Raw genomic sequence first — 15,264 nt, 5'->3', positions numbered from 1 at the left:
GGGGCGGGGGGGGGGGGGGGGGGGGGGGGTGCACGGTGGCGCTGCTCACTGCGTCGTCCCTTCTGACCAGAGAGAAGGCTGTTCACCATCAGAGAGATGCTGTTCACCGTATTCATCTGTTTCCTCATCGCTCACTTGCTCCTTCATCTCTCGAAGGCTTCTGCTTCTCCAACACTGTGCTAAAAGCACAGGGCCCTAAAGACCCAGCCCTCTATGGGTCTTTTCCAGAACTAATTTTGCTCGATCTCTTAGCAGGGTCGACACTGCAGCCTGCCCCTCTGCCATCCCTGTCGAATTGGTCCTCTGTGGCCTTGCGTTCTCTCCTCCATCCTCCAGGGTTCTGGCCTTGGCACTGTTTTCTCCTTTCAGAACATACTCTTCCGTAACAGCTCCCTCCTCTTCCCGGATGCAGCCAGCATCTCCCTGTGGTGACTTCTGAATCTCAGCTTCCAACCTCAGCCTCTCCCATGAGTGTAGGTGTGGACTTTCTCGGCCTGGCTCCTGTCCCCCATGTCCGTGCCCCTCTGGCCCCTTGCGTGATGAAGCTGACTTACTACCTGCATCTCTGCTGCCACCCCAGGCCTCCTGCTCTTCCTCTTTGGCTTTTCCTGCGTCTCGCGTCCTGATGCCCCTCAGTCCTTCAGTTCTCTTGAGCTCATCTCCCCCGTGTCTCTGGTATTTGCAGTCTGCTGAGTCCCTGACTGCTTCAGTGGCTGCCTGGTGGCTCTCCCTGCCTCTGGGCTCTCTTCCCTTTGCTTGTCTTAAGAATTGCCATCAGTTGAAACGCTCCAAAGTGTAGCTCTGATCCTCTGTGCTCCTTGCTCGGATATCCTCAGTGGTTCCCACCACAGCCTGGAAAGAGTTCAGAGAGCTGGCCTGAGGCTTCCCCTCGCCTGGCTGCAGCCCGCCTGTCAGACTGTCCCTCTTTTGCCCTTTTTGCAGTTCTTAACCGGACAGCCCTGTCCATCACTCCCAAGGTCCCCTCCCACTTTCCTGCTTCCATCCCTTTGTCTTTGCTGCCCTGTTCTTAGTACTCTCTTCTTCTCATTTTCACCTATTTCCTGCTCCTCTTTTAAAGTACAATGCAGGTGCAGTTTTTTTCTTTGACAGTCTCTGTAATTCCTTTCTAGGTTGCATGTCATCTTTCCAGCCTTTGAGTTTCCATAAAAGTTTATGGGTGTTCCTGTATGAGAGTCCTTGTTATAATCTGTAATCCCATCGTCCATCCTATACTGTAGACTGTCATTGGGCAGGGGCAACCTGATACCTTGCAGCCAGTTTAGGCACTTGGCCAACTCTTAGAACATTGTTTAATAAATGTCTATTGGAGAGATGACTTAGGAGTCCATTCAGTTGTTTATTGGAATTGACAGCTTAACATCTAGACCCTGGGTTGGCAAACTTCAGCCTGCGGATCACTTTGGTCCACTGCCTGTGTTTGTGAATAAAGTTTTATTGCAACACAATCACGCAGCAGCCTGTACATTCTGCAGAGGAATGGCCACAAAGCCTAAAACAGTTACTAACTGACCTTTTACAGAAGTTTGTCTCCCAGGGTCTATACCATTGTCCAGACTTCAGGATTCAGTATCAGCGGTTAGAAGGAAGTGAAGGAAACAATGTTTTCTTAAACTTTTAGCCTCTTGCTTTGGCTCTCGGATATATCTGTGTGGACATACACATAGAAAGGGCACTAGGATCTTTTATTAATTTAAAGTGAGATACAGTTAATTTTGTTGTAAGACTGTTGCAGACAGCCAAGTTAACTAGATTTGATCTCTAATTTCTTGACATTAGGATAGGAATGTCTAGGTAGAAGTTAGACCTGGTCAGGGCTTTATGTGAGTAAAATGACCCCTGCCTAAAATGTTTTTGGTATTCTCAGTAAAAATAATCACCAAGGGTCTTCCAGCTGTGCCTCCAGAGTTACGCCAACCTTAGGAACCCTGCTGTATTCCGACTGCAGGAGCATGCCCAGGTGCCTTGGTCTAAAGCTCTGCAGATCTTGAGGAGGAAGGCCATACGCTGGCAAGGTTTAGAGGTAAAGTTCTGTAGGCCCCCATATTAATACCATGTTGTCTTTTTCTTTCTGTTTTTTCTTGGTAGAGGGCCGGGTGGTCATCCAGGATGTTCCTGCTGCCACCAGCAGAGGGCACGTGGAGAACACACCTGACCTCGTTTCTGACTCCACCTACTACAGCAGCTTTTACCAGCCGTCTCTGTTCCCTTACTACAACAACCTGTACAACTACCCGCAGTACTCCATGGCCTTAGCCGCTGACTCCCCCTCCGGGGACGTGGGAAACCCTCTCGGGGCCTCCCCTGTGAAGAACAGCCTTCGGAGCCTCCCAGCCCCTTATATGCCCGGTCAAGCCCCTTATATGCCCGGTCAGACAGGAAACCAGTGGCAGGTAAGATGTTAGCAGAGAGTGAACTGGGTATGTGAAAACCACACACGTAAGCACACACTCACAGACGCGCACGCCCAACTCAGCACACATGTGTGCCATTATGCAAAACGTGTAGAAAGTTTTCACTCTACCCATAACATCATTTAACCCCAGAGGTTGACTGCAAGGAATTGTAAAGAAATCTGGATATATTTGTTTCTGTTTTCAAATTTTACCTTTCTCATCCTTCGATGTCAGTTTGCATAAATACCCAGTTGGCCAGAATCAGCTTCACAAGTGGCTTATGTAAGAGGCCCCATCTCCTCTAGCCTTATCCCCACGCTTTAGAGCCGCTTAGAAAATGCTGGTCGTGGCCTTCTGGGTGGCAGTAATCCCAGTGATGAATTTTGACCCTGGAAGGGAGATAGATGTGTTCTGATCTGTATGTTTGCATGGAAGGAAGGTGAGAGAAGAACTAGGTCACTGCTGTGCTGGGCCAACTTGAGAGCATTTTCAGCTGGGAATGGAGGTCAGTCTTTCATATGCTAAGTATGTGCTTCTGAAATAGTGTGCCATCAAGAGCTTTTAATATTTGGGATAAAACAAAGCATTTTGCATTATCAGGGAATGTTTATTCAGCATTGTTCTGCTTCCTCAGTTTTCGCCGTTTCTATCATGCCAATGTATCAGCAGCAGATTCAAGGCCTGGAGAGCATTCACAGGCTGGATTTCCACGTTGTGGGAATGTGCATGCATGAGCACTTAGACTCTGCTCCTCCAAGCACCCCTCCAACTGTAAGATACCAGTTCTGAGAGAACTGTTCTCATTTTGGATGCATTTACTGTGCTTGGGCTTTCCCAGCTAGGCTTTGATTCCAGCACCATGCAATGTATGTATGTGGGAGTTTAGGGTAATTGACCTTCTTATGCTCACTTTTAAAAAATGTGCATTGACGTTTTACTCAGAGCAATTCCATTTCATTTTGCATTTGTAGATGTGGGGAAGTTGTTGATATTCACATCACCCCATTTTTTGGACTCTCACGCTAGCCTTAGGGATCTGACTTCCTCGGCATGTTAACGTGTCAGCTTTAATTCCCTGGGCTAATCATCTTCGTAAGTTTTCTATACATTTTAATTTTAGAATCAGACTTTTTAAAAAGGCATTGGAACTGAGAGGTGATATGAGTATAAAGGAAATGTGATGATTTATGGGTCTTCTGGCTGGACCCCTACAGGCCTTTCAGAGTGCCAGTTGGATTTTATGATTTGGGGCAGGTTTTAGGTTGATTTCTGTTAGATACTCTCCTCTAAGAAAGGAGAAAGAAGTACCTTATAGTTCTTAAAAACCAGCTAATCCTACAGATTCCCATGAGCCAGAGACTACTGCTGGAGCTTCCTGGTTTTCTGGCTACTTCCAGGCTTTAAGGGGAAATTAGGGAAGGTCTCTGAACCTGTTGGCTTATGAGGAAAAGGATGAGAAAGAAATTTCTTAAGTGTCTTCTGAAAGAAAGAGAGCTCACAATCAGAAGCATCAGAAATCTTCTAAGTTAATTTACCCTCCTACTCGGTCAGGGTCTTTCCAATGGCGTAAGATGGCTGACACACTAATGTTTGTTCTTAACTCCACCTGGAAGACCTGGGGAGGGTGTAGCAGAAGTCTTGGATTTCCTTGGAGGTCTCTTGCCAAGGCCCACCCTCTGGGTACCAGGGACAGCCAAGAGGAGACATTCTCTTGGGCAGCAGCGTTGCCTGGTTTTGGAGCGCTGCCTCAGCCGCTGTGTACAAGGAGAGATCCCCCTAAGGGCAAGAGAAATCTTGTACCTCTGCTGCCAAGGGTGAGAGGAAAAATGTTACCCAAACTTTCTTAGTCATGTGGGGGGCCTGCAGTTTTGATGCTGTTGGCACCTTCTCTAGAACCACCGCTTACTAGACTGGAGAGAGGGGCCCCTGGTTAGAGGCCCAGGAGAGAAGCCAAGGCCTCATTTAACATAGGAGCTTGTTTTTGAGGAGGTCTGGGCTCAATGTTTCCTAGCCAGTTTTCACCATTGGTAATATATTCCCATCTAACAGATTATTTTGCAGACATTTTACGAGTCTGTGGATTAATCTTGTAACCAGACCTGATCCAGAGCTTGACTTACAACCTTATAGTCACACCCACAAAAATTATTTCTCTTGGAAATAAACTCTAACGTTAAAAATAGAAGAGCCAACATCCATATAAGCCATCATTTTGCAAAAGGACAGGTGAAAGTCAGTCCAGTGATGGTCAGTCAGTCCAGTGATGGTCAGAGCCGAAATGGATCTTACAGAGGTCCGTTTCACTCCCATCCTGCTGCAGGGAAGACCGAGATCTGGAGCTGGGGGATCTGCTCAGCACCCACAGCACCCACAGCTAGTTGATGACAGAGCCTTGTCCAGAAACCAGGCCTGTAGATTTAGGGAAACAGTACTGTGTATTTTGAGACACATGGAGTCTGGCACTTGGAGTTCTATATTCAATTCTAACTTGTGATTTAACTGTTGTATAGCCTTGAGGAAAATACTTAACCCTCTGAAACTCAGTTGTTTTGTCTGTCAAGTGGGCATCGTACCACCTTCACAGAACTGTTGCATGAATGTATAAGGCAGCATAATGACTGAAGTGTATGTGGAAGTTTCTGTGTGTACCAACAAATGCTAGGCTGATATTAACTTCTTGTGAATTTATTTCATTAACCATTATTTTCTCTTGGCCCTACTCTTTTCTGAAATCTATTTAATTTTCAGCCTTTTGTTCATATGTATTTTAGTTAGCTACCTCCGATCCCCTTTGTAATATAAGATGGGCTATACATAATGCACATTTTTGTTATTGTTGAAAGACCATGACATGTGAATATGGACCGAGTATGAATGTATACGGAATAATTTTTATCAGGGATGGGGAAGAATTTGATCTACTTAGGAAATTGAAAACTGGAAGCATAGACAAAGATTATGGCGTAAAATATGTTTATTAAGGTATATGTGTTATAAAGAAGTATTAAATAGAAAACACCTACAAATAATACTTATTACCCATGTTTAAGGGATAGGAACTGCCTACAGATTCCCATGAGCCAGAGACTACTGCTGGAGCTTCCTGGTTTTCTGGCTACTTCCAGGCTTTAAGGGGAAATTAGGGAAGGTCTCTGAACCTGTTGGCTTATGAGGAAAAGGATGAGAAAGAAATTTCTTAAGTGTCTTCTGAAAGAAAGAGAGCTCACAATCAGAAGCATCAGAAATCTTCTAAGTTAATTTACCCTCCTACTCGGTCAGGGTCTTTCCAATGGCGTAAGATGGCTGACACACTAATGTTTGTTCTTAACTCCACCTGGAAGACCTGGGGAGGGTGTAGCAGAAGTCTTGGATTTCCTTGGAGGTCTCTTGCCAAGGCCCACCCTCTGGGTACCAGGGACAGCCAAGAGGAGACATTCTCTTGGGCAGCAGCGTTGCCTGGTTTTGGAGCGCTGCCTCAGCCGCTGTGTACAAGGAGAGATCCCCCTAAGGGCAAGAGAAATCTTGTACCTCTGCTGCCAAGGGTGAGAGGAAAAATGTTACCCAAACTTTCTTAGTCATGTGGGGGGCCTGCAGTTTTGATGCTGTTGGCACCTTCTCTAGAACCACCGCTTACTAGACTGGAGAGAGGGGCCCCTGGTTAGAGGCCCAGGAGAGAAGCCAAGGCCTCATTTAACATAGGAGCTTGTTTTTGAGGAGGTCTGGGCTCAATGTTTCCTAGCCAGTTTTCACCATTGGTAATATATTCCCATCTAACAGATTATTTTGCAGACATTTTACGAGTCTGTGGATTAATCTTGTAACCAGACCTGATCCAGAGCTTGACTTACAACCTTATAGTCACACCCACAAAAATTATTTCTCTTGGAAATAAACTCTAACGTTAAAAATAGAAGAGCCAACATCCATATAAGCCATCATTTTGCAAAAGGACAGGTGAAAGTCAGTCCAGTGATGGTCAGTCAGTCCAGTGATGGTCAGAGCCGAAATGGATCTTACAGAGGTCCGTTTCACTCCCATCCTGCTGCAGGGAAGACCGAGATCTGGAGCTGGGGGATCTGCTCAGCACCCACAGCACCCACAGCTAGTTGATGACAGAGCCTTGTCCAGAAACCAGGCCTGTAGATTTAGGGAAACAGTACTGTGTATTTTGAGACACATGGAGTCTGGCACTTGGAGTTCTATATTCAATTCTAACTTGTGATTTAACTGTTGTATAGCCTTGAGGAAAATACTTAACCCTCTGAAACTCAGTTGTTTTGTCTGTCAAGTGGGCATCGTACCACCTTCACAGAACTGTTGCATGAATGTATAAGGCAGCATAATGACTGAAGTGTATGTGGAAGTTTCTGTGTGTACCAACAAATGCTAGGCTGATATTAACTTCTTGTGAATTTATTTCATTAACCATTATTTTCTCTTGGCCCTACTCTTTTCTGAAATCTATTTAATTTTCAGCCTTTTGTTCATATGTATTTTAGTTAGCTACCTCCGATCCCCTTTGTAATATAAGATGGGCTATACATAATGCACATTTTTGTTATTGTTGAAAGACCATGACATGTGAATATGGACCGAGTATGAATGTATACGGAATAATTTTTATCAGGGATGGGGAAGAATTTGATCTACTTAGGAAATTGAAAACTGGAAGCATAGACAAAGATTATGGCGTAAAATATGTTTATTAAGGTATATGTGTTATAAAGAAGTATTAAATAGAAAACACCTACAAATAATACTTATTACCCATGTTTAAGGGATAGGAACTGTACAGCTCACTTTTTTACCAAGTCACTATGGCAGAGGTGTAGGGAACAGTGATCTGGGGCAGGGCCTCCCCCTGACCTTGCTATTCCTATTGTTTCAGGAGGGCGCCCTGGCTCTGCTCTTCAGACAGTGCCTTGCCCCCTTCTGGTGGAAGCCTCCTGGGGAGGGCAGGGGAGGGATCCTCTCTTGGTTGTAGCCATGCTTTTCTGTCTCCTTTTGGAAGGTGCCCCATAGCTTCGCCTGGAGGGCACTGAGCTGGTCTCTCTCACTGGACCTTCCCCGCAACCCGGTCTGACCCCAGCTCTACCTGAAGGGCCTGAATCTTAGGTAACATCTCCTCCGTCTACTGTCTTGACTCTGTTGCTAGGACCCGACTTCCCTTCTAACTCTTCACCAGAGTGATAGCTTTCATGTTATCCTCCTTCCCTTGCTGTTCTGGGTAACAGTGTGTTTGGGGGGAGCAGCGTGAAAAGTTTTCAGAACAAAGGGCTCCTTTGTGATTCCTAGAAAAAATCGACTCTCGGGGCTTCCCTGGTGGCGCGGTGGTTGGGAGTCCGCCTGCCGATGCAGGGGACACGGGTTCGTGCCCCGGTCTGGGACGATCCCACGTGCCGCGGAGCAGCTGGGCCCGTGAGCCATGGCCGCTGAGCCTGCGTGTTCGGAGCCTGTGCTCCGCAACAGGAGAGGCCACAGCAGTGAAAGGCCCACGTACCGCAAAACAAACAAACAAACAAACAAAAAATCGACTCTAGTGGAGATTGTTATAATTTTTTAAAGCCAGACTTCTTAGAGATTAGTGGGGAGGGTACTGAATTATTTACAAAAAGAAATCATTGACTTTTTATTGTAGAGTTGAGATTTACTGTAAGTCTCCCTATAAAGTCATGCAAACCACAGATAATTATTGAGCACCTACTAAGTACAAAACCTAGTTAAAAAGAAAGAAAAAGCTAGAGCAGTCAACTGGGCCAGCATCCCAGAATCCCAAGGCTCTTTCGTGTTGATGCCCTGCATGCATGCTGAGAGCTGCTTTAATTGCTTTGGGTCTGTCTCCAGCCTCTGGAGATTTGTGGCCCAATCATAGATTCCTGTCATGTTGTGAAACAGGAATAACATTTGTGACACTGGAACAAACTCACGATGAATGGCTGGTTCCACTGACCAGCAGCTCAATTTCACTTCTGCATTTAATTGCCTGCAAAAACTGTTTATTGCCTGGTGCACTCCTTCAAGGCAACATTACCTCTTAAATAAACATGTTGTACCAGGTTGACAAGGGAGAGGTACATATCAAGTGAGCAGAAATAAATATGGGAGGACTCTGAGCTGTATCTGGGATCTCCTCTCAGTCCCCCTGGTGGGCAACCCCCTCGATTGGCTTTTCTGAAGCTTGTGCCACCAAAGGTGGAGACAGCCGTTCCAGCCACAATTGGGGTGTGGTCACATGGCAGCAGAGGTGATTCCTTCCTTCTGGTTGTTCTTTGGGGCTCAATCTGAAGTGTCTCAAGATACGGTGGCCCGTTTATGATTGTGCACCTCACTGGAATGCATTCGATTATTAGATAAACATGCATCCAGGTCCCACCATGTGCTAGGGATCTACCACTGAACCAAATGGACAAAAATGCAAAAAGTAGGTCTTGGGGGAAGGCTGTTATCACCTGGTACATGAGAAGGAGGTTGGGGATCATCTAAGTGCCCTGGCTTTGAAACTGAGACACACCAGGCAGGAAGTCAGAATCTGACCTAGGCCTTGGAGCCCAGAGAACGGCGCCCCTTGTGGGCATTACTGGGATGCGGCCCGTCAGGGCACTTGTAAACGCTGCCCGTCTTGACTGTGCTGCCTGCCCGCTGTTGTTCTCCATCCTGTAGGAGCAGCCTGCGGGAGCCCTGGTTTTCACACTGCCTCCTCTTTTTATGAGCGTGGTTCAGTCGAGCCTGTTAGCTTGAAGAGCTAAGAAGTGACTTCTGGCGTGTGTGCAGTGTGGGCACAGCTGCAGCGCCTCCACGTCTGTGCCCTAGGGTCTCCCAGGAGGGTCCAGAGATGGGGTGGGGGGGATAAGAAGCCAAGGCTTAAACCGGGCTCCCACTCCCAGGGACACAATTATAATAGCCAACCATTAACTAGTTAAACCATTAATTTTTAATATTTCTAAATTTAAAAAAACAGTATGTCAGGGGGAAGGTAGTAGAATGCAAAATCCACATCAATTTTGATGACAAAGTAGGGGACTTCAGATAAATTTTGTGCTCACCTCAGGCCAGTAAGCTGCACCACCAGGCCCCTGGGGTAATGTGCATCTGGTCACCTCAGACTACTGGGTGATGCTGGCTGAGAAAGAGCAAGTGACTCCCTGTGGACCTGGGGCCTTTGTCCTCTGGGTGAGGTGCTCTCTCTACAAACACTCAGGTGATCCACTAGGCTGCCCCTCCAATCCCATCGCCCTCTTTGTCGGCTGAATAAACTAGCCCTGGCTTCCCTTCTTAGAGCAAACTGGTTATTGGCCACTATTTGTTGGTGAGCAGACACTGACAGGCTTTTTCCTCTGGAAAGAAAAGGTTTTCAGGCATGTAGCAGAGGAATTTGTAAGGCTGGGTTCAGTTTAAAGCAGTAAAGGAATCTCTTTCCTCAGGAAAAGGGAATTAAATTAGATGTGGTATTTGCCTTGGGCTATTAAGGCTAACCACCCCTCCCCAATTTGTTTTTTAAAAGGGAATTACAGAGACATACATTTCTGTTGATGTTGCTATAATGTGGTGTATTTACTTTTTATCTGTCTACTTTTGTGAACTCTGTTAATTCTAATAATTTTATAGGTGCTTATTTTAGGGTTTCTAGATTAGATAGTCATTTCATAGAAAAATATTGATACTGACATTTTTCTTCCCCCTAAATACCTCCAAGTTCTAATTTATGTTCTTAGTGAATTATTCAGTTTAGATACCAGTGGTGGACAGCTGGTGTCATCTTGTTCCTTATTTTACTAGGAATGTGTTTTGCACTTCACTGTCCTGAATGCAGGCTGTTACCTGTGCTGGTTTACAGAGAAATGAGGAAAAAAAGGACAAGGGTTTTTTTCTTACAGCTAAATTATTCAATTCAAAAAATTGTTTTTATCGGGCCCTTTCCAACACGTTTTTAATGAAACGATTTTTTTTTTCATAAATGCTCTTACTTGGCAATATAAAAAGTTGGCGACTCTGTTCCTGTCTCCCCTGCCTCCTTTTTAAAAAGTTGTACTAGTGGGCTTCCCTGGTGGCGCAGTGGTTGAGAGTCCGCCTGCCGATGCAGGGGACCCAGGTTCGTGTCCTGGTCCGGGAAGATCCCAAAAAGGCCCGCGTCCCACAAAAAAAAAAAAAAAAAAAAAAAAAGTTGTACTAGTCCGAAGACCAGAGAGAGTCTGCAAACCAAGGCACTGGCATTGTGTCACTGTGACGACAGTGGAATTCTCTGGGGTCTTCAGTGTGCTGTCTTTAGCAGCTGTCTCAACCTCACTCTTTGCAGACAGGGTGTTGAGGTCTTTTCCTATCTTTTAATCTCAGCCCTGTTAACGCCTTTATGCTAGTTCAGCATTTTGTGGGGCTCCCTCACATGCACCCCAAGTAGGTCCTGCTTTCTGGGACAGTGAGGATACAGGGATTGGGCTTTCCAGCTCAGAAGACCAGTCTTGGAGAATCTTCCGTTTAAATGTACAAGTCATTACAGACCACGGGAATCTTAAAGCTAGTGAAGAAGGGAAGGTGTCAGGCTTCCCAGAGTTTGGGGTTGCATTGCCTCTACTATAAACTTTCCCTTAAATGGCCTGTCAAGTCTTAGCCACATCTGCAATTTTTTCTTCTGAAACATAATTCCTCATTAGGTTCTTCTTGTTTAAGAAGAAATAATAAACCCAGTTCTCTTGGGCCTTTACATCATATTCTTACACCTGCAGGAGACAAGCTTTGTTGGCCAGGGCGCCAGTGGGCCTGGGCATCCTGGGAAGCCCCCGGAGCTGTGCAGCACAGGAATGCAGTCCTCTTTTTCTGTTTCTAAACGACCTCCTTGTTGACACGCACTGTCACAGAGGAATTGCTATTTTGTCATGTTCTAGATGAGTACAAGCCATGGGCACCACAGGCATCATGTGGTTTTTATTACACCTTTCCTGGAAGGAATGGTTGTTTTCTTGCACAGATTATGAAAGTTGAACGATTTGCATGCTTTGATCCTGCAAGAGGGCTGTTGTTTGCAAGAACTGGTGCCAGCAATAACAATATTCTTGGTGACTCTTGGTCTGGAACCAAAACTAAGGGAGGTGGTGGGTATTTTAGAAGCTGAACACAGATGGTGAGAGGTGGGGCTGAGGAATGCTCCTTCACTGCAGCAGTGCACACGAGAGTCATTTTTGCAGAGTATTTTGGTTAAAAATGTGTGGATTACGGAAGAAAATGGAAGTGGCCTCTGGAAACCTGGGCACTGGCGGAGGCAGCTCTGACTCAGAGAGGATCTCGGAGAGGGGTTGGGCCCTGGCCCTCCTAAGGGATTCTCAGCCCAGCTGAAGCAGTCCAGTAGCATCCCAGGAGATCCAGATGGAGGGTAACCTCGGGCCTTAGGACCCTTTGGGAGACTCCAGTGATTCCTGGGCCGTCCTGCGGGGTCATTTCTATTCTTACATGAATTCAGTTTGATCTGGACTGAGTTGGGAAACCCTGGAAAGGGCTGGCCTACTCCAGGGACTACCCCATGCTTCAGCTGAAGGCAGAAGGAAAGACATTATCAGTCTCCTGTGAGGTCGTTACACAATCTGATCTCTGACACAGTAGCATCAGGTTAGTAAATGATACAGTCATTTGGGGATTCTGTAATCTGTTTGAAAATTAGATAATTAGGTCACAGTTTTTAAAAGCTTTCAGATTTGACTTAGTTAGGCTGCTGGCCAAAATCTTATCTATTTCCATTTGCCTTTTTAGTTTACTTTTTTTCCTAGGTAGATGTGAATATGATATAAAATTAGTTGCTTTTCAGAATGCTTATGTGTGTGCATGAGTGAGTCTCAGGTTTCTTGGGAGTCCATGATTCTGTGGCCTGGTAAGTGGCCCTCATTAGTTGGATGAAGACCAAAATCAAGGGAATGCATAACAGAGGCTGATTTGCCCTATTTTTGGAGATATATTAGGAATATGGTAGCAGAAAAACAAAAAGAATAGGGTTATGAAAAATTTTCCATATTACAGAGTGTGCATAAGAAACTCCTTCGTGTATTTATCATTCATACCTCGAGTGCCAGCTCTGTGCCCAGCCCTGCGTTAGACTGTCTCCTCCAGTGCCAGCTCACAGTGGGTGGATGAGAGAAAGGACACATGTAATTCTCTGATCGCCAGTGGTCAGAGTCTGGAGGTTTCCAGGGAACTGTGGTGCTTGTGGAAGGTGAGCCCTGTGCAGTGCTGTGCCCGGGGACGAGGCGAGGTGGGGTGAGGACAAGTATTTTATCATTACTGTCGTTTAGAATTGCCACTGCTTGGTGACCATTAGAAGCAGGTTGACTTAGTGAGTTTTATTATTTTAAAAAGTGCTCTCTCTACTCCCTTAAGCCCTGCACCCAGGACAGGTTGCTGTCAGCGCCCCCTCCTTGGAAGACCCCTGATCCCGAGGGCATCTCCTTGAGATGCACAACCTCCTGGGAGGGGGGGAGTTCGTAAGGAGATTGAGGAACAGGGAAAAGGGGATTATTTCCTCATTTCATTCCTTTTCACAAACACTCTTTTTGGCAATTCTTAGCCAATACTGAGAGAAGGAGGGCAGACATAAAAATTCTATGTATTGGGTAGTGGTATGCAACCAAAAACGGGAAGGAGCGTTTTCTCTGTCTCTGTCTCTGTCTCTCTCTGTTTGATGGTGTCAGTGTAGTTTTTTTTTTTTTTAAAGAAGATGTTGGGGGGGGGAGTTTATTAATTTATTTATATTTGATGTGTTGCGTCCTCGTTTCTGTGCGAGGGCTTTCTCTAGTTGTGGCAAGCGGGGGCCACTCTTCATCGCGGTGCGCGGGCCTCTCACTATGGTGGCCTCTCTTGTTGCGGAGCACAGGCTCCAGACGCGCAGGCTCAGTAGTTGTGGCTCATGGGCCTAGTTGCTCCACGGCATGTGGGATCCTTCCAGACCAGGGCTCGAACCCGTGTCCCCTGCATTAGCAGGCAGATTCTCAACCACTGCGCCACCAGGGAAGCCCAGTGTAGTTTCTTGAGTTGGTTTTTCCACTTATTTAAATGTGAAAAGTAGAAACAATTCAGACAATGGATTTTTCTTTCAAATATCAAACATTTATATACTTAAAATAATTTTTGAATTATATAACGGACAGATTTTTCTGTCTTCCTCTTTATTACTAGGTCCCTGACATACCTGTAAAAGGGCTCAGAGTCATGTGGTAACAAACCCAAAAGAGGGGTCCTTGGGTGTGACCACCGCCCTGCACTGAGGCCACACAGCGGGAAACCCGTAGGGGAGGGAGGGGTGCGTCAGGACAGTTACTGGACAGCCTGGTACTGGGCCTTTCATACCCGCTGCTCCGCTCAGCCCTGAAACACGGCCGTGTCGGGGATTGGTATCCACTTCTGTGGGTGAGGAAACTGAGGCTCAGGGAGGTGAAGTAACCTGCCATATCACAGGCTGGCAAGTGGGGGGTTGGAGCTGGAACCTGGGTTTACCTGGCTGACTACAGAGGGGGCACGTTTGCCCCCCGTCTCTCTGCCCTCCTCGTGGGGCAGCGCACATTTCTTGGTTTTCCTGGTATGAAGCCCTGCGAGGTGTTATATAACGTTTTCTTACATCTTATGATATTGTGAGATACGACATCTTAAAAAATGTTTTCAGAGACTTGACATGTTAGATAGGAGAAGAGCCCTAGCCCTGGTGGTGTTGACCACGTTTAAGTCACTCGCCCACGCACTTCTGGGCGCTTTAAGGCAACAGATTTTTGGTCGTTCTTGTGCCATTTGGTTCCTTTGAGGTGCACTCTCCATCATGGTTTTGGAGTGGGAAGCACCTTTCCATGCTACTAACACACCGTGAATTGAGTGTGATGTGCCCATCCCCGGTCACCAGCCTGCATTCCAGTTTTTGACGCCAGTGTGGGTAAAGTACATGTGCGCATGTGCTTACACTTAGCAGGTGGCCCCAGACAGGCTCACCTTGCCCTCCAAGCAGTCTGTCATGTTCAGTACTCGTAAGATACCCTTCACACTGCTGATTTATGCTAAAAGTATCCTAAGGTTTCTGACAGCTCGTGTGTGACATGAATATAATCCATATTTCTTCGAGCGGCTAATCCAAGTGGCTTATTTCCTGATACTGCTGATAGGGCTATATCTCTTGGTGTCTCCGCCATTGAGATTCTGATGGTAACATATTGTTTGTGGGTCACTAGTTTTGTCTAAAACAGTAGGTTGGAACAGCGTAGCAAAGGTTAATTAAATTTGTCCATCAAGATGGGAACAAAAGTGGATGCCTCTGATACTTCTGGTTCTAAAATCAAAGTTCCTGAATGTGTGGTTGCAGGCATCTTTTCTTCTCATTTTCAGACCCCCAATTTGAACTTGGAACAGTGAAAATGTGAAGAGTTGTTAAAATCCAAAAGCAATGACTAGGTCTTTATAATAGGCAGGTGCCTTAATTTAAAATGGGAAAGGTGGCCTGGTTTAGTAGAGAGAAGCTTCTGAGGCTGACTTGCCTTGCATTCTGCCTTCTCTGCTTAATCCCTTGCGAGCTGAACCAAGGGTTTTGATGTCTTGGAGCAGGTTTTTCCTATGTTCATGATGATTACATTATGAGGACTCAAGTATCTACAGTTTCCTGTCCACCTCCCGCCTCCCGACCCCCCTTAGATGTGACATGTGCAAGGTACATTTTCTCTGGAAAGTGACCAGAGAAATGGTGACCAGAATGTCACCATTCCCAAAGCTCCCTCCACCTTTCTGCAGAGGTGTAATGTCATGCTCTTGGAGGCTTGCACGCTAGAGTGAAGAGTACTATGTCTTGAGAGTTATTAACCCAATTTTAACAATACAAACCAGCTGTTTCACCGAA

General features: G+C 46.0%; 1 protein-coding gene across 1 annotated transcript in view; it reads left to right on the top strand.

The window, feature by feature from the left end:
• DMRT1 (doublesex and mab-3 related transcription factor 1) overlaps window positions 1–15,264 on the top strand; it is a 103,959-nt gene that overhangs the window by 39,424 nt on the left and 49,271 nt on the right. The window contains exon 3 of the mRNA XM_007466759.1: window positions 2,107–2,411. Coding sequence (XP_007466821.1) covers window positions 2,107–2,411 — 305 coding nt within the window. The remainder of the gene's footprint in view (window positions 1–2,106; window positions 2,412–15,264) is intronic.

Source organism: Lipotes vexillifer, unplaced genomic scaffold (assembly GCF_000442215.2).
Source record: "Lipotes vexillifer unplaced genomic scaffold, Lipotes_vexillifer_v1.1 scaffold948, whole genome shotgun sequence".
In the NCBI taxonomy this organism is placed as follows: Eukaryota; Metazoa; Chordata; class Mammalia; order Artiodactyla; family Lipotidae; genus Lipotes; species Lipotes vexillifer.
Note: the sequence above shows the minus strand (reverse complement) of the source record. Positions and strands in the feature narration are given on the sequence as shown.